Source organism: Pangasianodon hypophthalmus, chromosome 9, assembly GCF_027358585.1.
Source record: "Pangasianodon hypophthalmus isolate fPanHyp1 chromosome 9, fPanHyp1.pri, whole genome shotgun sequence".
Classification (NCBI taxonomy): Eukaryota; Metazoa; Chordata; class Actinopteri; order Siluriformes; family Pangasiidae; genus Pangasianodon; species Pangasianodon hypophthalmus.
In genome coordinates, this window is record NC_069718.1 from 9,800,370 (window position 1) to 9,827,597 (window position 27,228).

Sequence of the window (27,228 nt, forward strand, 5' to 3'; positions counted from 1 at the left end):
CATATGTATAAATCCATATTCATCAGACTGACACACTTTGGGTGTATAAGAGCAAAAGCGTCTCGGTTTCAGGTGAAATATGGCCACACTGCAGAATCTCCTGAATATAAATAGTCATGTCTAAAAACGGTATTTGTGATGCATGTATCTCTTGCCATGTTTAAAATTGAAGGAACAGTGAACGCACTGAAAACCGTGCAAAAGTGTATTACAAATCCCACCTCTGCAATGAGCTGAACTCAAAGAACCTGGGAGCAGAGAAAATACAACAGATTAACTTCAGTCTGGTCTGAAATAGATCCAATAAGACTGTCAAAATTGAGAGATAGAGAGCACGCCAATATTATACTGGTTGGAAAATCACATTTTTTTTGTTTAGTTTTTGATCTCCTATTCCGTTTGCTGAAAGATACATTTCTTCATTTGATACAAATAAGTACAATTGGCTACTGGTTTGTTCTGTTCAAGCCTGTGATTGACTTGAAAGCTGTGCCTTTTCCAAATGCAATGTGAAATCTTACTCTGCTACACATTGGAATATTATGGACATACACAGCCAGTCAAATAAAAAGAATTGCATTTAAACTCAGTTCATTTAATAAATCATTGCACATTCACAATAAGGGATTCTTCATACACCCGAGGCAAAACCAGATCAGATATACTACAAATAATAATCTGGACAAAAATGTTCACGACAAGAAAACAATCTAGCAAATCTGTGCTGCTCTATTGTTTCAGATACATTTTCATTTGGATGTGATGTTTATGTTTTTTACTAAACGTCAGCGAATTATGCAGGGCATAATATATAGCACTAATCCAAAGGAGTTGAGGCAATTATTCTATATTGCAATTGTAATGCCTAAGCATGCACTGGGAACAGGGAATGTTGGTCATAAGCAAACAAAAATTGCAAAAGGGGAGAGATTTGTGTTAACATACAATCCAAACAACTTTGACACTGAATTATTTTGTGCTTTTTGTTCCCCGTTCACGCATAAATCCTGTGCTCGAGACTACAGGCAGAAGTATCTGATTCGTGCAGTGCTCTGCGTGTGTTGATAACATGTTGATGGGTGCTCATTTAGTGCATGTCCAACCCATTCCACGGTGTCCTTTACAAGGCTGGTTCATTTAGACACTGTGAAATTGATTTGCAGCTTGGGTAATTGTGCTTTGTAACAGAACCTGTACAAGTCACTCAAGGTTAACTGCATCTTTTGCTGTGCATTATGCGACTTGCTCAAAGATTAGACCAAGAGATTGTGCTCAAGTGAAGTGCAAATCGAAGTGAGATCTTAAGCACTGATAGGTAGATTGTGTTCCTCCTTGCTCCTTCTTCCTTCTCTTCCTACTCCTTCCTTCAGTCTCGCTTCACAGGTGATACTTCCTCAGGAGATCAGACTGCCACGTGTTCTTCCTGTCCGGGAAGCGCTCAGGAATCCGAATGCGTCGGAAGTCCTGGATGCATTTCTGAAGCTCCTGCTCTGGCGTTAGCTTCTCCTTAGCAGGTTTCCTCTTGGATGGAGTCATGTGGTCACGGGGACCTGTGGTGCGAGTGCGCAAAAGCTCCGTCCTCCGACGCGTCTCCGTCTGCATCGCCTGGGCTGGTCCTTTCTTCACGGTACGCTCCAGAGTCTGGATGTGGTGGTGTTGCTGGGAGACGGGACGGGCGATCACTGTCTCCTGGGGGGAGCTGGCCTCCGATTGGGTCTCGGAGCAGGATGTGGAGAGCTCGTTGAAGGACGTGCCACTCTCACCCTCTCTCTCACTCTTCTGGCTCTTGCAGCAGCACTCGCAGTGAGAGGACGACCAAGCTGATGGCCCACCTGGAAAGCATACAGAAAAGACAGAAAAGCTCTGGAGCAATCAAGACATGCTTGTTTGAGATATATCAGCCATCAAGTCCATAATTACTGCATGAAGATCAATTGCAAATCAAGGCCCCTCAGGTGCAGATTTGGTGTCATCTTGCAGAGGACTCGTTCCTAAGTGGATGCATGCAACTCTATAACAAAGGTCACCGTGTTCAGACAAAACAGTGAAAAGTTTTATGATACCATTAGCAGACAGTTACAATCCAGCTGCCTCTCTGATTCCAATGATGCATTTCATTACTGCTCGTTCCTAGCTTTATGGTATGCCATTCAAAATTCAGCATTTAATCCAACAAAAAATAAGTCTCATACACACAAGGCATTAACATTCAGCCCAACACATCAGCATGCATACAGGGTGGTTAAACCAATCACTTAGCACTGAAAGGTTGCACTACACATCTGACCTTATCAGTGTCATACTGTGGGGAATCAACATTTAAATCACAGTTTGAACTTTAATAGGATTGATTTTGTTTTGTGTTTAGGGATAAAAGCTTAGGTTCGGTCACAAAGGGTCTAAGGCTTGTCAATGATAACGGTGAGCATCAGATACCTTTTGTGTTCAGTTAGACAGGTGTGTATCAGTGCAGGCAGAGTTGAACGAATGAACGAAGATATGAGATATGATCACTAATATCAGAACACCAAAATCTTCATTCTTTGTTTGACAGTAACTTAGTCTTCAATGTACTTAGTGACAAATTGGCAAATCCCGTATTGCGCTCCCATGCTGATGAAGAAAATGGAATTTTTGCTTCACTCCCTAGTGTAGGTCAGTCTAATGGTTTCCATTAAACATTTTCCCATCAAGATGTAATAATTCTCAAAAGTCCAACATGTTAAAGTTAAAGATCCAGGATTCAATAAGCCTGTAGTCAGCTGTATTATTGATTTTTTTATATATATATTTGGCAGCGCTTTCCTGTTTCCTAGCAGACCGAATAAAGCTCAGGATCATTATACATGATCAGATTACAGATCCATTAAGTTCATTAAATCATTCTTAGAAATTAGCTTATTGTCACATCACCATCAGAGACCAACAGACTTATGTTGTACTCTTTGAGCTTTCTAAAGGGCTTTACCTGGAACCCTAAAACCCCTCTGTTATAGGGTCCTCCAGAGGGACAGTACAGTTTTATTTCCTGAACATTATTTGAATGCATACAATAATATTTTGTCTACTTATTAGAACCAGGGGACTTTCTGTTCCTGAACTTTCCACTCACTGAACACATTAGACTCAAGTTAATGTTATTTATAGGCTGCTTTTTTTAGTTACTGAGGGTTGCAAGAGGCTAATAACTATAAGAGCTATAAGAACTCAATGATAAATATATAACACTGTGACAAAATTTTTAAAAAATCACAGACCCCTTGGCTATGGTTCACGGACCCCTGGGAGTAGGGAATTCCACTTTCTTAGGTTCTCCCACTGCACTAGAAAACAAACGATTGTGTGTACAACAAATCACAGCTCACTTATTAAAAATGCCTTGGAAACCTTACACTCTGGGGAAAAATGGGCTCATTGAGTGTTCTGGTGATGGCTAACATTTCTAGCTTTCTAAACATGGGCTATTAATTCTGTTGTAGTGTCCCACATAGAATGATAAAACAATCCAGGGTGTTAGATGGGATAATTTTTAGAGTGTATGTTATGATATGAAGCCATATGGAAATGCTATTACTAATCATTACAAAGCCATCCAGTTGTAACCTCATCTCTAATGGCTTAAATGATTTTTTTTTTTTTACAGTTGACCTTGGCAGAAGTACAAACCACATTCTATTAACAGTAAGATCTATAGATGGTATGCTTATCTCTAAAGCTATAACATATCTAGACATCATACAGACACACAAAAAGTGTGTGAGCATATGTGTGTGTTCTCTGCCCTTTTATAGTCCACCCCTCATGGGTCCTCACTGAGTTTTAAAGCACACAAAGACCTTATCTCCTGGATAGAAGCTCAATAAAATAAATCTGATACACCTTCCCCAGGGGTTTCTTATTTCTTGTTTTCTCCTTTTCATGTTTCTGGGTTTGTCTCCCATTACACCATACTGTGTCCTGTTACACAGTGCTGTGCCCTCAAAGATTATCCGCTGATTTGGACCACAATCCATCAGCTGTCCTGTCGGAGCTCATAATAACCCAAGTTCAATCAAAAAGTGCTGGAGTGTGGGATGGGGCAGTGTTCTCTTGGTACCAAGTGCAATAATGAGCTGAAGGACGGCTCTGTGATTGCCCTGGGCTGGGAAAAAATGGTAGAGGGAGCGGTAGAATCAGCTTCCTAATGGCTAATCTATAAGAGCAAGTGCAAAGGAAGCTGTGGAGCAATTTCACTTCGCAGAAATTAGATCAGCCTCCATTCACTCCCTCACTATCTCTCTCACTATATGTGTTGAGCCAGCTTCTCTCACACCCTCCGAGTGGAGCGGTCTGCTGGAAAGGGTTCAGGCTGTGCGCATTGTTTCTGAGCGGTTGGTGCGGCCCATCGGGATTTCCAGTCTAGGACTTGAGCCAAGCCCAGCGAAAAAGATTATAAAACTTTCATTCTGCAGCAGGGAAATGAGCACTGCATCGAACGACTTGACAATTCAGGCCCCCATGCCCAACTGGAGTGCAGCAGAGGCTTCCTAGATTTCTCTTTTTTTCCCCAAATGCGGAATTTCAAAACCATTCACATACATCTCATACTGATAAGCGTCATTCTGCACCATATGCTGCCAGCTATGCATTTTTGCTGACCGATGTGCATCGCATTATAGCTTCTAATATTGTTTAATATACAGTTTTATTAAATATGGAAGGTATTATATTCTCCAAGGTATAGTAAAAAACTAGCAGATGCCTTATGGGTAATCTGAAATTGGCTTTCAACAGCAAATATACGGATTATCTAAAATGGCTTCATTCAGCAAATATTCAGGGTAGTTTATTGAGTATACTTTGGAAGTGCATTTATATAATCAATTCATTATAATTATACAGATGATTGTTGCAGTATCACTAAGCCCAATCACTGATTACATTTACTCTGTTTATTATGATTATCTCTCTCTCTCTCTCTCTCTCTCTCTCTCTCTCTGACTCAGCTGTCCGGATCGTATTGCAGACCCATTAGAGCACGGGCTTGTCTCTGGACCTAATTTAGTTTCTCTATGTGAGCATTCAGAGGAATCACTTAAAGAGCTGATGAGATGCAGTTGGCAGAGAGATTGGGCTCAGACAATCGTGACACAGGAGATATTTGTTCTCATTTATGCCACCCCAACCTCCACTCCCATTACCAGCACCACCACTCTCTCTTTCTGCATCTCTCTGCTTGCAACCTGCTCTTAATGCCTCAGACACATTCAAACACGAAGGTGCAAGACTACTGAGCTGAGATGAAAAAGCTCTCTTTATGACACACATGAAATCACTACAGAGAAGCTGGGCCTGCATTTCTACTTCAAAAATATATCAATGATACACTGTAAGTATTCAGTCTAAATTAGGGATGTTAACCAGGATGGTAATTAATTAAGGCACTACAGGTAGAGAGATGATTTTTGGATCTATAGCATCTTCTCATGAACTGTAGTGATAAAAATAGTTAACTCAGCAAAAATTGTATTTATTTTTTTTTGTCCACTCACTCATGACATCTGCATTATCTGAAACTACGTAGAATGCTTTAACTTGCCAAAATGACTTCATGTCATAAATCCCTGAAAACCATGATTTATGCCCATTTACATGTCATTATGATATACATGTCAATTTCTTTTAGTAAAATTACTAACTAGAGTGGAACTCTATTGGAAACACGTTAAACTACATTGTGTTTTAAAAAAGATTTTTCTTAAAGTATTAAAGATTTTTCCTATATTCCGAAGCAAAAATCTGTTTCATTAAAGAAATGTTACATGTTCATTCCTATCCTTAAATCAGAGAGGAATTTCCCAAAATGTTGATTATAGTTGGATTGATGTTATACTTTAACATGGCATAAAATATTGTTTTATAACAGTGCATAGTGTCTTCTTGGTTAAACAATGAGGGTCCTTCTCTTGAGAGCTTCTTCATAGTGAAATATATTTTTTCATTCTAACAACATCAAAAGACTAGATTTTTGGTTTTATTAAGTTTCAAATGGAGCATCATTTGCATAAATAAATATACATTTTTAGAAAAAAGTTCCAATAAAAAAATACTTGTAAGAATATCAGCATTCACCAGGCCAATACTGACTGTTATATCTATCTTTTTAAAAATTACCCTATTAACCTTTAGTGCCATGCCTTAACGGTTAACAGACAAATACTTTGTTTAATCAGTGTCACTGGATCAAATGAATTTCCAATTAAGGTTTGGGATTTAATGCTACAGTTTATCACTAAAGTTGTAAGGAATGGTTTTAAGAGCAGCCAACTTTTAGGTCAATATTCTCCCTCAGTCTGAAAGGAGAGATTCGAGAAAATGGACGACCTGGCTGTATGGGGTCTAATGGATTAAGTGCAATGCAGAGTGAAAAGCTGTAACACTTTAACTGTGGCACATTTCCAGATGCTGTAACTTTGGCACTGCCTCTCATTGCTAAAAAGTTTTTTCACCGCTGCTACTTGCATACAACATCTTACTTGGTATGGATCGTAAAGCCTCTTCTCCATACTGCCTGTATTCAGAGCCCATTAGCAGGAGGAAGAAAATAAAATCAATCAGAAGAGTACGACCTACAGGCTGATTAAAGAGGCTATTATAATGTCAGCTACAGGTATAAAATTACTTTATATTCACAAAAGCCACAATACAAGGCAATATTTCACTGTTGCATCTCCGTAAGTTCATTAATTATCTAACATTAGCTTCTGGCAAATAAATATAAACATGATCATATAACCAAGTGAGATGCATTCATCTGGGATTGTAGACAAAACAACCTGAAATAAACTTGGCCCTCCTGCATTCATTTAATTGCCATCTGGACGCATGAATTTTATAAAGGAGGAGACGTTATTATCAATGTCACCCTGTGAAACTAATCCCACCCTGATAGGGCTGCAGGGTCTCTCCCAAAGAGTTCGCTAATATAATGACATGGCTGTGCAATCTGATATTTTTTTTCATTATTCTCCATCGACACCTTCAAACAATGAACAATTTCTAACTGTGTTATGTTTTGCCATGAAGTACGTAGTGTAGTTATTTGCATCAGAAAATTAATTAAAAATTCAAAATTAAAAAATGTACTTAAGAGGCTGAGAGCGGAGAGCGGAGAGCAGAGAGTAGGTCACGTTGCCGCCTCACAGCTCCAGGGTCCCTGGTTCGATCCTGAGATCAGGTTACTGTCTGTGTAGAGTTTCACATGCTCGTCCTGTTTCTGTGTGGGATTCCTCCTTGCTCTCCGGTTTCCTTACGCCTCTCAGAACCATGACAGTAGGTGGATTGGCTACTTTACATTGCCCTTATGTGTGACTGTGTGTGAACGGTGGCCTGTAATGAACCGGCCTCCCATCCATAGTGTATTCCCACCTCGCACCCTGTGTAGGCTCCAGATCCACTACAGATCCACCATAACCCTGACCAGGATAAAGCTGTTAGTGAACATGAATGAATATTCGTAACTGCATCAGATTTAGACTGTACTAGACTAACCCTTAAACAACAAGAATGATTAGACTAGTGTGGGCTTTTATGTTAATTTTGTTAACTTGCTATTTTGCAAACTTCTTCACTGTTGGGTTTATACTAAATTAAATAATTTAGGAATAAACTGAAAGTGAAGGCTCACCTGTTTCTGTTAGCTATAGCAGTATGAGAAAAATCTTGAAACATATAAGCTATGTGTTTTTTTTGTCATTCGTAAAGCAAATTTGTTTGATCCAGTATTTCTGACTTTAATCTTGCTGGTTAACAGGAAGCCGCTGCCTAATGATGGTCATTTGCTGTTTTAAGAATTGCCTTCCTGGTCTACACTATGGTACAAACAACAAAGCCATTTTCCAGGTAATATGAATTTTTAAGAAATGATTGGAACATATAATTAACTGACAGTATGAAATATATTACTTCAGAATGAGAACATCTCTCTACTTAATGGTCAAAACTACTTTCACTCAACAAAATTTCCCTCTTATTGTTCACAGATCTGAGTAGGCAGCTTTCAGAAAGAATGCACTTCAATACAGTCGACTCCTGACCTTACTGAAATGGCAGCCTGTGACAGTCTAAAAAGGATTTCATTTTATTTTATTATGCATTCTGTCTATTCTCTATTTCTGTTTCTATTTATTTAAATGTAATCCCACAACGATCACCAAGCACCTCTAATCTGATTGCTGGGGCTTTTCCAGTAACTAAAGCCTCTTGCCTGTGCCTTTTTAGAAATTCAAAATTCATAATCCTGTTACTGGTATTCTGTTACTGCCCAGACATGAGGGGAATAACACCTAGATCACACCAGCTCAACCTAAAAACAGTATTAGAGATGATCGAATATCCACAGCTCTCGCTAGATGTGGCTCCAGGCTTTCATTTCTGACAGGTCCACCAATCACACCAGTCACAACTCTGCAGGCGTTTATGGAGCACAGCGCAGGCCCCACACACACATATACACACACACTGGGTCTCTGCCTCTGTCTCCCCCCTGCAGGGAGAACACCCTGCCAATAACAACCATCAATTTCACTCAGATATAAATAGACGTTCTCCTTTCTGTTCTCTGCAGCTTTGATCCAGGGAGTGCTTTCAGAAGAAAAAGCAACATTATACTACCAAAGTGACCAGCATGCTCATAAAGACTCATAATATATATATTTTTAAATAATTTATTAAACTTTTTTTTTCCATTTCCACAGGGACTGCAATTGTAAAATGGAATAAAAACAAAAGACGAAAAATGAACCAAATTCTTCAAAGAACATAATCAAACACACCTGAATCAAAATCACTCTAAACTGTTGCAGAGTGAGATTTTAATTTTAAAAAGCACTTAATTGGTTAATAACATTATTTTTCCATTCCAGTGTGATTTCAAGAAACTATAACCTGAACCTAAACATTTTCCCAGTAAGCCTAAATTCCTGTCTAGAATTCATCATTCTTGCATGACTGGCTACAGGAAGATATGGAATTTGATAACCACTATAGCCAGGTTTTCCCACAATTCTGCTAATTATAAATCACAGTGCAAGGTAGAATGATGCTTCTAGTTTGATCTGTGAACATGTTTCTGACTAAATGCGCTGTGTGATTTTATTTATACCCTACTTCCAATAAGCATAGTATGTAAAGAACGTTATTAACCATTCTTTAAATTCATTCTATCTGGTTTCCATCTAAAGAGAGGGGCGTGGAATGCTGGAGCATATGGTTTCTGTTCAGAATGAACTAAAATGAAAAATAAATTGTTGCTTTTCGAAGACATTTACAACCTGACATAATAAAATAAAACACTTGAGAGTGTGAAGGACAGGGTGGTGTGATGCAGCCTGAATGTGAAGCGGAGTTACTGTTACCACCCCAGAGTTGATTATCTTCCAATATTAAAGGTCAACACATACATTTGATCCGTTTATAATTGTGTTTAATGTTGTGGAACGTCTGTGAATCAAGCTAGTCCCTGCTATCACTTACGTTATAACAGCTATAATCAGTTGTTCCCTCACCAGCCTCTCTTTTTTCACTCTCTTAAATTTAATAAGACAAAAAACACCATTTACTAACATCATGTTACTGAGAAACCTCTCAGCACTAAGCACCCTGTGCTGAAGACACTCCCGTGTCACAAAACTTAAAGTTACAGCTTTACCAGCTGACACTGGAGACTCCTTCCATAAATGCTAAAAAATCACAGAAAACTTATTAATTAACAATTACACATATTTTTAGTCTGTGTTCACTAGCATTCACAATACACGTCCCTAAGCTGTTACTGTAGAAACGATAACATATTAGAATGTGTGCATTAATATAAACCTGTGATTTGCCTTGCAGAGCTACTGATAGAGCTGCTGTCATAGAAAATGAATCAATGCCTTCTGATCAGTCAGATTCAAAAATTCAACAGCGCTGTGGAATAAATAAAAATAAACAAAATAAAACAAAATAAATAGGTATCAAAATAAAATTTAAATCAACACATTAACATATACCTCAATTACTGAAGATTAACATTACATTATAATATTTGGTTAATATTTGATATATTGATTTAATTAGGATAACATTTCATCTATGCCTTGCTTACTGATTGCACTCCGTTTTTTTTCCCAAACACTATTTTGCAGCAGCCTAAATTTCTATCTGCACTACATACATTCACGCTGAGACTGCCAAAGAATCCAAATGTACAGACTTCAAACATAAAAAATAAATTCACAAGAGATTTAAAAGTTTCTAATTGCTCAGAATGAAAGCAGACTTCAAAACCTGAATGCTAGCTGTAACCCAAGCCTGAATTCTGAGCCTAGGCATGGCCCAGTTTCCAGAAATCATAACCGGAGTAATATAATAGAGAGAATGCTCATGATACTCTCCCTGCTAGTTTTTATTGGGCTATAATGGATTTAGGAAGCCACACCCAGATCCTAGAATGGTCCGGGCATTTTCCTGTTTTAGAAGATGCAGGAGAGGAGTTGCACTGCTGCGTGGAGAAAAAGGACGCAACATGATGCAAGCAGCGCAGACAGCTAATGGTTTCAGGACACTAAAAGCTGGCTTGTTGAAAGCAGCTTTGATGAATCTTGGCTGCGTGCGCCATTCGACGCCCTGCCAACAATCTGCAGATCAAATCAGCAACACAGACACTGTATGCAATTTGCTTTTCTGTGAGTGTGCTTTGCTTCTCGCATGCCACACAAGTTAACGTTAACCCTTAAACTCCTGTCTCATTATTCAGGTATTCATTTTTAAGCATATTATTCAGTAACTCCTTTGCCTTGAATCTCATAGGAAAGGTATGTAATTACAAGTGAGGAATGTAAGTCTGAACCCACTGACAGGAAGTTTACAGGGTTATGATGAACCTGCCTTCAGCTATGCTATTCTTTATCTTCAGGTTAGTGCTGAAATTAGGCCAGTCTGTCCTTGGAGAAGGAGGCAGTGCACCACTGATAACTCGTCCTTACTGGCACAGAAACCCAATATCTAACAGTCACTGCAGTGAGCTCGGGCGGTAAGCAGAACGAGGCCCGCCATGACCCCCGTGTAGCATCAGGATCATCATCCAGGCTGTTATAATCACTCAGAATAATGTGGTGATGATTTTTAGAAAGTGGTTCAAATTGTAGCCCATTGTTCCTTCAATCACATTTCTAATCAAGCGTAATAATCTGAAAAGATTCGAAAACCCGATTTAAAATGAAAAGGGGTGAAAAAGAGTCCGGCCGGTTCGGACTTAATAAGCACTCGTTGTCCTAGTAGGAAGACGAGTCTCTCCTGGCATTTTCCCTCTGTGATAATTTCATCTTCATAATGATGCTGACAAGTGTGACCATCTACTGCCTGTGAATACGACCAGCACAGAGACAGATTGGAGAGTCTGGATTGTGTCCTAATAGTCACGACATCTCGCAAAATGCTGATGAAGTGTAATAGGACATCCAGCCTGACGAGACAGCCTGCAGAGCCATAATAAATTTTATGAAGAGATAGAAAGCTTGACACTCTGCTATCAGTGAACAATATAAAGACAGTGAAGTGGGGAGAGGAAGCACATTAGCTCTATAATGTAAGAAACTGCAGAAAATTCCATTCTAATAGTCAGTCCTAAACTTCTCAATTTTATATATCATCCATCCATCCATTCTCTGTACCACTTATCCTATACAGGGTTGCAGGGTAACCTGGAGCCTATCCCAGGGGACTCAGGGCACAGGGCAGGGGACACCCTGGATGGGGTGCCAACCCATAGCAGGGCACAATCGCACACACACTCACACACCACGGACAATCTGGAAATGCCAATCAGCCTACAATGCAATTTGGACCAGGGAGGAAACCAGAATACCTGGAGGAAACCCCCAGAAACGTACACAGGGCAGAGACGGGATTCGAACCCCAACCCTGGAGGTGCGAGGAAACTATGCTAACAACTAAGCCACCGTGCTCCCTTTATATGGCCGTATTTTCAAGTAAACTAGCTAATACCATATCCTTAAGCTCTATCAGGATGGGTTTAGTTTCTGAGGAGAACATCTATAGTAAATTATTCACACATCTCCTCCATAATTCACATTCACACAGTTTCTGCATTGCATATGGTGATATGTTCACATTTTTGGAACATGAATTCACTTCTATTATCATAATATTGTAGCATATTCTAATATAAAGTGTGGCATTAATCAAGTTTTGGGCCTTTTTTTGATGACCTTGTTTCTAAGAAGCCCCCAGTGAAGATAGTTCATAGATATAGTGATAATAATTAAAACTATGGTTTTAGAATCTTACTGAACATCTATCATTGCATGAGTGCCAGAAATATTTTCTCTAAATTGATGACTAAATACAGCAGGTAGAAACAGCCAAAATAAGAATCTAATTTTTTCACTTGCACCTGCCTGTAAAATTACGGGTGATTATCCAGATGGGACTAAAATGATCCAATCGCTTTTGAGTTGTTGAAAAAAACAGTAGGTAATTCAGACTGGAATTTTCTCAGAGAAGGGAGGAAGAAAAACACAGACACGGCCAGTCTGGATGAAAATAAAACCACAGAGTAGCAAATGATGTAACTACCACAGATCCACATGTAAATCCCACCAGAACACGGTGTTTGATGTCAGAAGTGAATTTTTGGCTTTAAATGGGTGACACCAGAAAAACTACACCAGTGCTATTGACACACATCACACAATGAACTGTAGTTGTAGAAATGATGCAAGCTTGGATCCCTTCATCTGTTCAGGCTGTCTTACCAGGTTACCTGTACCCCAATGGCTATGTTCAGCATCACAAGTCTACATCACTTTTAGTTTTAGAGTTTGTCTTCATATTCAGACCTGGTCAGTTTAAAACATATCTCAGTAGATACTGAGTTAAAGTTTCCCTATATTCAAACCGGTGTTTAACTTGATTTTCCTGATGCATGTAGTTTACACTGTTTCTAGAGTACAGCTCTCAGTTTTGTTCAAAAGGCCACACTCATTCAAAACATGTACTCGCCATAAAACCTGAAAGATCAGGCAATAGAAAATGCAAACTGACAAAGATTACGCACTATGTGTAAAGTATGTGGTCAATTCCAATACAATGTTGCATAAAAACAAGCCAATAAAAAGTTTTGATTAATATAATGTACAAATGAGAAACAAGGAAGATTTAAATAAACATTATAAAAAGTAGCCTGGGTGACATGCTGGCAAAATGGGTAGCACTGCTGACTCCCAGCTCCACGATCATAAAGAAAATAAGACAAATCTTTACTCAGAGTTCATCATCCTGCTGAATTTACAATGTAACGCAGGTCTAAGTTTAGGCCATCGACAGATAAAGGCAGGTAAAGACAGATAAAACCTGCCATTATCTGATGGATGTATGAGAAACCTTCTTTTAAAGGTGTGCTCATTGACCATTAGTATTTTTGAGAGATCCGCCATTACGATTTACTACAATAGATTTCACTCGGATTGATGAGGAAAGTAGACGTCACTTCCTAACCATGTACAACTGGTCCAGCATGAATATGTTCAAGCCTTACATATCCATCACAGTTTATTTCATAGACCCCAAGTGGCATCTGCGATCAAAGTGCCTCCAACATGGCATCTGCGATCAAAGTTTTCTTAACATGGAAACTGCCGAGAATTTGACTGACATAATGCGTCTGAGGAGTGAACAATTAAAAACAAATACACTGCATGCATCACAACAAATCAAGTAGCAGATTTATCTGTGAATGTAAGACAGCTGTGTTGGCCTTGGCTCAGTGGTTTCGGTTCTTATTGCGTTTTCAATAAAATAACAAGTTTGAACATTTTCACTGTAATTGATGCCAGCCATGATTTTTTATGTGCACATGATTTTTTAAGTCCATAAAGAAAACCGTGATTGAAAACTATGTTAAAAACTTAATGGGGCAGTTCTGCCATTGAGTATTAAACAAAACAATTTTTTAATATGATGCTGTCTCTCTTGATATTTAAAAAAGACATGTCATTCATTCATCCCCAGGAGCCCATCCTGGGAACCCTGGGCACAAGGCCAGTGCACAAGGAATACACCCTTGAGGGGATTCCAGGCTCACGCACACATTCACACCTTGAATACTGGAGTATCTGGAGGAAACCCATACTGACATGGGGAACACATGCGAAACTTCACATAAATAGTAAGTAAATAAATAGTAGTAGCTTAGGGGTGGTAATGTCATCATTCAGCGTCATTGGCATTGTGGCTCGGTGGCATTGTTTTTTAGAATGGCATTGTTTTTACTTGAATGGCATTGTTTTCACTTGAATGGTATTGTTTTTACTTTACTAGCAAGTCTGTGACCATCACTGTGAAACTGTCACTCAAATTGGACACAAATATGATGTTATCCAGATAACAACCTGGGTAAACAAAGCAGCTTTCTAAAACATTTCATAAAAAATCATTCTAATGTTTTATGAGCTATGAATGCAAGAAGTTTGAGTGTCTTTTGGTAGAACACAGTATGTCAGGTAAAATTCAATGTTGGCAGCTTAGCTACATATATTACCCACTTTTTCGGCTCCTAGTGACAGATCTAGTGACTTTTTGAGCAGATGCTGGCAACTGTCCTGCACTCAATATGACTCTGCGGGTCACTTCAGAGCTGCTGGTTATACAAGGTGAGAAAGCAGGTTCATTCGACTTACCACCAGTGTGTAAAGCCTGAGTGAGTTGTGCTTGCGTGAGCCAACGTTCCCAATGACCAATCACTGATCACCATTGCTTCCAATGACCAATCACTGATCACCATTGCTTCCAATGACCAATCACTGATCACCATTGTTCCCAACGACTAATCACTGACCTTCATTCTTCCCAACAACCAATCACTGATTACCACTGCTCCCGAGGACCAATCACTGATCACCATTGCTCCCAATGACCAACTCACTACCACTGCTTCATTTTGTCTCATTCATGATAGAAAGTATAGTATTCTGTAAATACGTATTACATGTCTTCAGAAAATCGTCCTTCTGCATGTAACATTTTTCATGTACAAATGATCTTGACGATGTCATGAATATGCACATTAGTCTACTGACTTTTTCAGCGTGCATTAGCTACTTTCCCCTGAAAAGAGTTGCCAAACGTTAACGGATAAAATGTTAACAAAAGTGCATTCATCTCTGTTGTGCCACATAAGATCTCTTACACCCAATATGAGGAGCTGCCAAGTGAAATTCCTAGTGTGAAGCCAATTAAACCCATTATGGTTCTGACTCTAAGCCTAGTCACAAGACTTACATCAGTGCCAACACACTGTCGCATTTGTCAGAGCAGCAGCAGATTCATAAGGTTCTGAAGCGTGGATACTATTAACGTGCAGAGCGAGGTTATGTGCTTTATCTGCTTTCTGCTATGTTGTTATCCCAGTTAACCAGTGATGGCCCAAGCCGCATGCTATTTACTTCACACCATCCACCTCCAGTCCTGCCTCAGTCCCCGTTACGCTGATAGGATTGATTTTCTCCAGCCAGCCAGCTGTCGCCGCCTTGTTTGCCGTTGCACAGACTCCATTATGGCTGCAAATCACTGCATTCTGGGCTATAATGAAAACTGTGATTCCGCATTAGAGCTCGGAGTGGAAGTAGCCAGTGCAATCTATTTCTCTCTCTTTCCTTCTTTCTTTCTTTCTTTCTTTCTTTCTCTCCATCCCTGTCTCCTCATTTCCATCTCTCCCTCAGTCTTCTCTCCATCCCTGTCTCCTCATTTCCATCTCTCTCCCTCAGTCTTGGCATGCATTCTATTTTGACAAGCCTTGTACACTTTTCTGCTAAAAAGAAAAAATGGATTCAGCAGTGTGGTCCTAATTTGTTGTTCCCTAACTGCTTTCCTCACTTCACTAGTGTGGAAACAGTGTGACAGTGACTGCTTTGACATTCCTGTCACATCAAAAGAACAGTGGACAAGCATGCTGGGTTTGTATAAATATTCAGCAGTTTCTTCACACTTTCTGGATGATTTCCTTGCACTTCTTTACAAAATAAATGTATGCTACATACATGCTTTACTGCTTGTGTCCTGCATCTTGCATTTTAATTCTGAAAAATGAAAGACTGCAAAGTGGCCACCAACACAGTAACAGACAACAGGGCACTGTTGTTGTCCTGAATATCATACATGGAAATCATATTTATATTTGTATTATCTTTTTTTTTGTTGACTGAGCATGTTATCTGTAGTTACAAACTGGATTATAGTGACTTTTATACTTTGCTCTTAGCTATAGTGAATGTGACAGTGTCCTAGGTAGCTAGCTAAGCTTCCTGGTGCTAGATAGCTTGCTAGCATTTTGTACACTGTTAGCATTTAAAGAACAGTTTGACACTAAGAGGGCATTAATTTCAGAATGAGGCCTTCTAAATGCAATGGTCAATGGTTTCTACCCTGTTGTTTAATGCTAGCAGAAAGTCTTTGGTAAAGCTGTAGGCTGTGCTGTTTTATTTATCTTTCTAACGTTACAGAGAAATGCTGCTACAAGCTAGTTAGCTAATAACGCTTGGTGTCTCAATTGCTACCATGATATTTAAGCTAAGGTAACAAAATGTACTTGTCAGGTATGAACTGATTCTCTAGATGCATTTGTGTCAGGACAAATTTTGCTGGTTAAAATGATTATGAACTGGTCAGTTCTCATGTTCAAGCTTAGGAAACCACACAGCCACAGCCCAACTACATCTCAAAAAAACATACCAAAAACCTAAAACTAGCCCAAAAATTTCTGCCATTGGAAAAAGGAGACACATTTTTCTTGTGTTTCTCGGTCTTTGTGAGGGAAACAAGGTCACCATTTTGCATATTTCTGATTTGCAGTATACACAATATGCATTTTAGTTGTTGCCTGGTATGTTCATCTCTCCCAATCTTTGCAATATTTTTCCCAGATTGCAATATTTTTCTCAGCTTTAGACAATGTAATCACTGCAATATCTGTATAGTTCCCACTACAATAGAAATGGTTCTGTACATTGTAGATATGGTGCACCTACTCTTTACCTATGTTTGCCTGTGTTTGCAGGGATTGATTAGATTTAATTCAAATTATTTGACTTGCCTATTCTACCCACAACCTTGTTCCAAAACTAGCCCAATTTGCCACAAAAAAACATGCCTCAGGTAATCCTGGGAGGAGACGTTTGAAAGATGTTGTGTTTCATAACAAATGAGAATACTATCAGCAATATAATGTCTAATAAAATGGTTTTAAAAATCCTTAATGGTCCCACATGAGTTTAGTGGTTCGGAAAAGCTTTGCCTGATCAATTTAATCCATGGTTCTGCTTTATGACCCAAAATGTGTCATTGATTATCATTTTGAATCCTCTAGTGCATTAAAGTGAACGTAATATTCATAATCATCTGATAGCATTTTAATTAGAGAGCATTCAAGCAGACCCACAAGATAATTAGCTATAAGGCTCCAGTCTTTAATGAGTAAAGAAATCAGGTTAAGCTCATTCATCACCAGCAATGAGTAATGCCAACTGATATTAAAAGCCTCCTAGGGATAATTGTGTTTAAACAAGGAATAGTTTCAGGCCTCAATTTACATTGGCCTACAAAAGACATATAAATAGACCAAAGATTTGCACAGATTCTCTTATATCAACAGTTTAATCGGGGAAGTGGACAGAAAGTGTATTCTAATTTACACATACCATGGAGGAAGGAACAAGAAGCAACACCTGCTGAGCACCGAAATTGCCTGAAGTCACGTTTATGGGCTGTGCAAAGATGAAAGGCAAGGGCATCAATTCCTGCAGTCTTTCATATCCATGTTAATATTCCTTGATGGCCTGACTGGGATTTGAACCCTGAGTCCAAAGTCATTGAGCTGCTTCAGCCCCAAATTTATAGTTTAGTTTGCGTAATCCATACCAAAAAGTACCTGCTTTAAACTCACTACTTCCATTATAACATGAAACATATACACTAATTACTAACATGTTTTTTTAATCAGGTCTTTTTTTACACAAAAATGACACATGATGCATGGGCGTGGGTGTGAGATGTATTGATGAACCCAGTGACTCTTATGCAAAGCACTCTGCTTCTCATAAAAAATAACAGACTGTGATTAAATTTTCAAGTACAGATCGTGTCTGTTAATTAATTCTGCATCAAAACCTCAACTCAATGGTTGGTCAAATGCGTATAAATAAAAGAAGAAAATGTCAAGCACAACCTGCGGCAAATCCCTACACAGAGAGAGAGAGAGAGAGAGAGAGAGAGAGAGAGAGAGACATATGCAGCCACCACTGACTCCCTCCTCATGTCTCCACAATTAAGAAATTATCAATCAGTTTGTCCCCTTTAGATAATGCTGTGGTAAGACAGCACCTGTTTAAGCTAAAATGAGGCACTGAAGTCAGTTAAACGAACAGCTGCACTTCACTGGAGTGCTTAAATCAAGTGCCAACAAACTCTACTGACCGACTGACTTTACACACAAGGGTTGTGGTCAGATGACGGCATGGATATTAAGAATAAGAACAAGAGGCTCCTTCACAATGCTGTAAGATTTGAGGATTTCTGGAGAGTGCCACATAGCATTTTAGATTAGAGAAACATCCTGGCTCTTAATGTCTGAGTGGGTAAAGGATCCCACCTTATACTAAACTGATACTGACACCGTCACAGTGACTGAGAAAAGACTTTACTGCCAAATAATCTAAAATGCCACAGCTGTGATGGCAATGTTCATTAAAGCCCAAGCTGGCCATCACTATCATTCACCACAAAGACAAAACAGATATTGTTTCACTATCTTTTTTCAAAATACAGTGACTTTTGTCTGCCTCTATAAATAATCTGATACCAAGAATTGGATTAAAAACCAGGACAGATTTTGTATATTTTCCAGTCCACTGACGTGCTTTGTAAGTGTGTGATGTCAACTGACATAACACAGATCTTTTCAGGAACACAGGACGCAAACTTTCCTAAAGCCTGCTGCCATCACACCTGTGACATTTCACATAACTTTGACATAACAATCTTTTTGTTGAATGTCATTATTGGAACAGTATCAGATATCACTCTCTGAGTTATGATATCATTTTGGGTATCATTTTAATAATGGATTAGTGCATTTAGTGCATTAGTACTCAATCAACATAATAGTTTTGCTATAAGTATAATAATAAGATGGAAATGGATCATCTGATATTTAACTATGTCACAATGGACGTGTGGGCAGGAAACAAATAATATTGACCAATAACATCACGTCATGTACGTCCCCTCCCCCCACACTCAGCTGTTTTCAAGCAAAAACGTAGAGCTTGTTTCTTCCAGAACATTTCGGAAATAAAATGCGTTGTGATTTACTCATGTTGTATGTAAGGAAGGTTTTATCCTGTGGTCATGTCCATGGTAACTATCACACATGATCACGGCATAAAATATGTCAGTAGATCAGATCAGAAAAAATGTGAGATCCAGTATTGATCCACTGTTACAGGCCAATAGGCCTGTATATATATAGTACTGTGCAAAAGTCTTAGACACCCTATTTTTTTAGTATAAACCTTGTTATAGATTTTTATTTTATGACTTCTACATTATTGATTCAGTACAAAAACATTTTAGATTCCAAACATTCATTTTCCAGCACAAAATTAAATGTTACAGAAAAATGTTTGTATGTCAGTAAAGAAAGCAGCATATTACATAAGAGACACTTTTCAGACAAAAAAACCATAATGAAGGCTGCTGGGTTTTGCTGCAAAAATAAGAAGCAAGTGTGACAGTCAAACTCTCCAGAAGAACTATGGCTGGTTCTGCAAGATGCTCAGTAAAACTTACAGCTAATTTCCTTATAAAACTGCACAAACTGTACCTGAGACTACTATTTTTTTTAAAGCGAAGGATCGTCACACCAAATATCGACCTTATTTCATTTATTACTGTTTACTGCTGTTTGTAGTATTTTTTTTTATGTAGAAACATTTAATTTCCTTATTTTGAAGGCATCTTTGCTCTACAGCATTTCTTTGCATGTGCCTAAGACTTTTGCACAGTACTGTGTGTGTATATATATATATATATATATATATATATATATATTATGTTATTGTTTATTTAGTGCTGACCTGAATAAGATATTTCACATAAAAGATGTTTATATATAGTCCACAAGAGAAAATAATAGTTGAATTTATAAAAATGACCCCGTTCAAAAGTTTACATCCCCTTGATTCTTAATACTGTGTTGTTACCTGAATGATCCACAGCTGTGTTTTTTTGTTTACTGATAGTTGTTCAAGAGTCCCTTGTTTGTCCTGAACAGTTAAACTGCCTGCTGTTAAACAGTTAAACAATGACTGTATGATTTTGAGATCCATCTTTTCACACTGAGGACAACTGAGGGACTCATATGCAACGCTCACTGATGCTCCAGAAGGAAAAAACATGCATTAAGAGCCGGGGGGTGAAAACTTTTTGAATTTGAAGATCAGGGTAAATTTAACTTATTTTGTCTTCTGGGAAACATGTAACTATCTTCTGTAGCCTCTGAAGGGCAGTACTAAGTGAAAAAATACGATATTTAGGCAAAATAAGAAAAATGTACACATCTCCATTCTGTTCAAAAGTTTTCACCCCCCGGCTCTTAATGCATGTTTTTTCCTTCTGGAGCATCTGTGAGTGTTTGAACCTTCTGTAATAGTTGCATATGAGTCCCTCAGTTGTCCTCAGTGTGAAAAGATGGATCTCAAAATCATACAGTCATTGTTGGAAAGGGTTCAAATACACAACAATGCTGGAAAACCAAAGAATTTGTGGGACCTGAAAGATTTTTCTGAAGACCAGCAGGCAGTTTAACTGTTCAGGACAAACAAGGGACTTTGTATAGACTCACAGTATAGTCTCTCTCTCTATAAACTCTGTATAGACACTGTATAGACCTGTCTGTATTGATTGTCTCTATAAACCACCTCTATAGTCATTATATAGTCTCATTATATAGACATTATATAGCATCTGTACAGACTCTCTTTGTAGATTCTTTGTAGACAGGCTAGCCAGCTAAGTGATGTATATTGTCCTCCTCAAACAGCAAACTGTATAGTCAATGATTAGATTTAACAAGTGAAAATATCTGTATGTTGTTTGATCTAAAGCTAATACTTGTATACACAGTGTAATTGATTTAAAGGTAAGAAGTATTTCTTTGTTTATTTCTGATGCTGTGCAGCCATGTTGATGTGACGTCACACTGTTAACGGGGAAGGAACTTGCAGGTGAGAAGACTAATTTGACAGTTGTGGTGGCATTTCATGTCGCAAAAGGCATTTACTCTGTCGAGGAGAAGGGTTCACTAAGTTTTGCAAAAATAGTAACAGCACCAACAGCAAATAGTGCAAACAATATTTTTTTAATATAATATATTTAAATATCCTTTATTTAAAAGAACCTTTGTTTGCACTATTTGCTATAGATGGTGCTATTACTATTTCTGCACATCTACATTTTCCAAAGTCCATTCCAATAAAGAAAAAACTTCATACCCGGAGGAAACCCCCGAAGCGCAGCAAGAACATGCAAACTCCGAGCACACAGGGCAGAGATGGGGTTTGAACCCCTAACCCTGGTACAAGGCAACAGTACTCTCCACTAAGCCACTGTGCCCCTGACTCAATAGACTCTATAAATAATCACTGTATGGACTCTCTGTATGGACTCTATACACTCTGTAGATAATCACTGTGTGGACTCTCTGTATGGCTTCTATACACTCTGTAGATAATCACTGTGTGGACTCTCTGTATGGATTCTATACACTCTGTAGATAATCACTGTATGGACTCTCTGTATAGACTCTATGGACTCTCTGTAGATAATCACTGTATGGACTCTCTGTATAGACTATACAGACTCTCTGTAGAGACTCTCTCAGTAGATTCTCTGTATAAACTCTCTGTACAGACTCTAAAGACTCTCTCTGCAGATTCTCTGTACAGACTCTCTGTACAGACTCTAAAGACTCTCTCAGTAGATTCTCTGTATAAACTCTCTGTACAGACTCTAAAGACTCTCTCTGTAGATTCTCTGTACAGACTCTAAAGACTCTCTCTGTAGGTTCTCTGTATAAACTCTCTGTACAGACTCTAAAGACTCTCTCTGTAGATTCTCTGTATAAACTCTCTGTACAAACTCTAAAGACTCTCTCTGTAGATTCTCTGTATAAACTCTCTGTACAGACTCTAAAGACTCTCTCTGTAGATTCTCTGTATAAACTCTCTGTACAGACTCTAAAGACTCTCTCTGTAGATTCTCTGTATAAACTCTCTACAGACTCTAAAGACTCTCTCTGCAGATTCTCTGTATAAACTCTCTGTACAGACTCTAAAGACTCTCTCAGTAGATTCTCTGTATAAACTCTGTACAGACTCTAAAGACTCTCTCTGTAGATTCTCTATATAGACTCTCTGTACAGACTCTAAAGACTCTCTCAGTAGATTCTCTGTATAAACTCTGTACAGACTCTAAAGACTCTCTCTGTAGATTCTCTGTACAGACTCTAAAGACTCTCTCTGTAGATTCTCTGTATAAACTCTCTGTACAGACTCTAAAGACTCTCTCTGTAGATTCTCTGTATAAACTCTCTGTACAGACTCTAAAGACTCTCTCTGTAGATTCTCTGTATAAACTCTCTGTACAGACTCTAAAGACTCTCTCTGTAGATTCTCTGTATAAACTCTCTGTACAGACTCTGTAGACTCTCTCTGTAGATTCTCTGTATAAACTCTCTGTACAGACTCTGTAGACTCTCTCTGTAGATTCTCTGTAGACTCTCTGTACAGACTCTCTCTTTAGGCCTATTTCTCAACTAAGCCACAAATAGACTTTGATGCCATACTTGTAACAAACCCCATAAATGACTTTGAGGCAACAGCAGTTAATTGTCAGGAAAACCTGGCTTGCTTTACTTTTCCCTAAAAAGGAGGACTTTCTGCAGGATTTAGTAGGATATATGCTGTTCTAATTAGATGCTGTCTTGAAGTCTTTGCCTGTCTGGATTTCACTCAGTTTTGTTTTCTATTCAAGTCCAAAACTTTGTTTACTGCGGTAATTATACTAAGTACACAGTGCAAATCATTAACGAACCATATGTCCTATTTGCTCCAAATGCCCGACCTGTCCTCTGATTGCCTGGTCCCGCAATCCAACTTTTTTCATCATAATTATCAAGGGGACTCATTCACAATTACCTACAAAATGCTTTTTAATTGGCCATATGCTGCAACGTCGCTCAGCTAAATCAGAGACAAGCCAGATTAGCCACTAATGAAGGCAGGTGATGGTGCATCACTACTGTGTGTGTGTCCATGAGCTACTGATACATCTAATGCCTCATTTAGAGAAACCTCAACCTGGGAAAACAAATAAATAGACAGGAACAAAAAAGGGAGGCCTAACTAACCAAATGAGGTACTGAAATATTAATATCATGGTCTGCTTATCTGTCCAAAGAAGTAATTACAGGCATTTCAGCATCTGCATCATCTCTGTCTGATTACTGTGCTTTGTGTTCTCCTCAGTTTTTGAAATATACAGAATTTCCAGAATACCAAATGATGTAATCCCATATTTTAAAATACATTTTTTATTAACTTCATTACTAGACTTATTCTGCATTAAAAAAAAAAAAAAACCTCTGAGCACTCTAAACGTTATTGTTCTTTTATCACAGACATGGATGGCCTAGGGCAGGGCAAACTCCTAATAAAGATGTGCTGATTATTACAGTGTGCCCCCGAGTGGTCTGAACTGGCAGCACTTTCAAAACCTTCAGCACCAGTCAGGGCTGTTTAGAGCTCAAGCTTTGCTTCTCCACATCAGTGGTTCCCAATCCCAGCCCTGGAGACAACAAGCTCTGCACGTTTATGGATTTCCCCGGTTCACACACACCTGCCTCATTTGCTGAAAGGCTTGATAATTAGATCAGGGGTTGAATCAGATGTGGCTGTATAATTAAAATACAAATGTAGGCAGAGAAATTGACCCAATTCTCTGCAAATGTGTGTACTTGCATGTCCACTGGTCTAACACACCTGCCTCATTCATTAAAGCCTTGTTAATTAGATCACAGGCTGAATTAGATGTGTTGATCACAGGCTGAATTAGATGTGTGGAAATACAAAAGCATATGAAGCATGGGGTTTCCAGTACTGGGATTTGGGAAAATGCTGTGCTCTGAATCATATGAGCTCAGGGACTGTGTTGCTAGTTTCCTCTCTAATGTGGGATGTTTCCCAATTACACTTGGATTTAAAAATGGACTTTGGTTAGTAGATCAACATGGAGTCATGTGTGAAAATTTGTTCAAACAACTTTAAGATAGGATGTTAGGAACAGTAAGACTAGGTTTAGGGTGGGGTTCCCAAGCTCAAAGGCATTTACAGTACATGAACAGACATTTTCCCCAGACTTGAATGGGACACATAGACGTTTAAAAGTAGTGTGATTGTACACAAAATGTCAAACTTAATATCAGCCAGTCTAAGGACGTCCAGGACTGAATCTAGCCTTTAGATTATTATTAAGGTTGTTAATCTATAAGAAAGAAATGTGGTTATGAGAGTAAGGAGTGTGAGTCTGGACCCACTGATGGGTCCTGGGAGTTTAACCAATAACAACATGCTTTTTATGGGCCAGTTTGAATTATGGCTCAATAATGGATGTCTCTGGACATTTCTTCTTCAGTGCTTACAGGTTAGCGGTCATATTAAGACATATTAAAAAAAAAATTTATTGATGTTGCTTGATTCAAACAACACTGTCACAGTTAAGTTGATCTTAGCTTAATGATACCTATGGGAAATTGAACCCAGGTTGAGTAGATGGGCTTTCATTTGGTAGATTTGTAGGTTTTAATTGGATTGGGAGCATGCAATGCAAATCTGCATCTGCAACTCTGGCTGGACGATGATGATGATGATGATGATGATGATGATGATGCTTTAAAAAAGAAATGGAGAATTCCCCTGCCCAGAGACTTACGGTAGAAGACGTACTCTGTGCACTTGCACCACTGCCTGTCGTCCGAGTGCGCTGCGTAAAGGGGAGAGGTGAGCGCCGAGCTGCACGCCACCAGCCGGAAGCCGCTCTCCGCAAGCAGGTCAAACGCCCTCTCCGCGTGGCCGAAAGTGAGGACGAACCGGGACGTGTAGCGCTCAGGAGGCCGCTCAGGATCCCTGCTTTCCCTTAAAGCCTCTCCGAAGACTTCTTTAGCCAGGGCGACCCTTCCGCAGACGAAAAGTTTGGGCAGTCTGGTGCCTTTCACGTCTGAGACGCACGCTTCGCGCGCGGATGCGACCGTGATGAACCCGTAGCGCCTGTGGGATGACGGGTACGACCTCTGATCGCTGCCTTGAGATACATCATCTAAATCACTGTGAGGGTATTCATCATGATTTGGTCGCTTAAGGTCATCAGGGGTGAGGATCTTGACCAGCTCGGGAAGCTGGAAGTACTCAGCCTCGCGCTTGAGCCGCCCTCTTTCCGGGAAGTGATCTGGAAGGACGACGTGCTTGTCTCGCAAGTAGTCCAGCACGTATCGAAACAAAAATCCATCCCTATCAATGAAGCATCTTCCTCTCGTGTCTCGGGCCATGTCCCCTGATGGCTCCTTTTTGGATGAAAACATTTTGGCCAGTAAAGAGTTGGGCATGCTGGTGAGGGTGGCGCGCCGGGTGTAGTACACCTGGCCACCCACATTCAGCTCTATGACATCGGAAGTTTGGGTCGAGCCACTGTCTTTGGGAGCCTGATAAATCCTACAGTTTTCAGTCAGTGCCATTTTGATGCGATGTGACACGGATCACAAAGTCACAAAGTTTTGCTTAGTAGAGGTTTATGAAAGGCGAAGCGCAAAGCGGCGCAGTGCGAACGAGACATCACAGTAACGCCACGAGCCTGGAAACTACTAAATCCCTGCACACTCCAGGACACAATCACTCAGTGCAAAACACACACTCAGTGCAAGGTATTTACCTGTATCTCCTTCAGCTTTTCAAAAAGTGCTGCAAAGTCCTGCTGGGAATTATACCACTCAGCCTCCAACTTGTTCCCAAAACGCGCCTTTCAGCCTACAGATTTACTGACATTTCATCTGAGAGCACATCTGCTCTAATGTGTGCTATCAGTTCCGTTAGAAAAGAGCCTGTGCGCGCGCGCGTGTGTGTGTGTGTGTGTGTATGTGTGTGTGTGTGTTGCAGGGAGCAGTTAGAAGTTGAGCTCAGTCGACTGTGCATGATCAGTGCGCTCGCCCCGGGGACTGGATGGATGATGATGTTGCTACAGCAGTGCAGGGAGGGAGACCGTTCTCAGGGAGTGAAGCCTTACATCATCTTAAAGGAGAATGACAGCGCATGCAAACAGCGCATGCGCACCCCATGAACATTAAGAGCTCGTATGTAAATGCAGGTTGTGTAAGCAAATCAAAGAGCAAATCCATTCCAACGAATTTCATATTTTTTAAATAAATAAATAAATAACAAAATGATGCAGCAGGAAGTGTTGCCAACTCAGCTCCAGGGTTCCATCCTGCGTTCGGGTGGGGTTTCACACGTTCTCCCCCAGTCCGTGTGGGTTTCCTCTACGTTCTCTGGTTTCCTTCCACCTACCAAAAGCAGGATAGTAGGTGGAAATTAGTAAGGCTACATTGCCCCTAGGTGTGAATGAGTGTATGAATCTGTGTGTGCAGGCTGTCCTGCGATGAATGGGCGTCCCATCCCGGGTGGATTCCTCATGGAATAGGCTTTGGATCCACTGTGACTGAAGATGAATGAATGAATGTAATTAAAACCCTGATCTCAAACTGCATTATTCCTCATTGTGATCATTTCTGAGTTTAGACAAATGTAATGCACAGTGACTAGCGAATTTTACAATAACGTTTTTGAGTTGGCCTTAGATATGAGTCAAGGACTGTGACACCTGCATGAACTGGGGGGAGTAGTTTGATTCACACATGCTGTCAAAATGCATCTTTGCGCCTGTCTTTCCTCCTAATATGCACTGTTTTGTAGAGGTCAGGTTGTGTTCTAAAATGTAAATGAGAAACCAGATAAAACAGTTTGAAATCTTGTTTCTACCAGGGTAATGAAAAGCTGCAAAGTCAGCAGAGGTATTAGTTTTAATTCA

General features: G+C 39.5%; 1 protein-coding gene across 1 annotated transcript; it reads right to left on the reverse strand.

Annotated features, from left to right (window-relative positions):
• Positions 1-414: 414 nt before the first annotated feature.
• On the reverse strand, positions 415-26,354 carry kctd16a (potassium channel tetramerization domain containing 16a). Its single transcript, XM_026918864.3, has 2 exons — positions 25,084-26,354; positions 415-1,832 (listed from the first exon to the last, which is right to left on the reverse strand). The coding sequence occupies exons 1-2, from the start codon at positions 25,880-25,882 to the stop codon at positions 1,378-1,380; spliced, it is 1,254 nt and encodes a 417-aa protein (XP_026774665.1). The 5' UTR covers positions 25,883-26,354; the 3' UTR covers positions 415-1,377.
• Between the last annotated feature and the right edge of the window lie 874 nt (positions 26,355-27,228).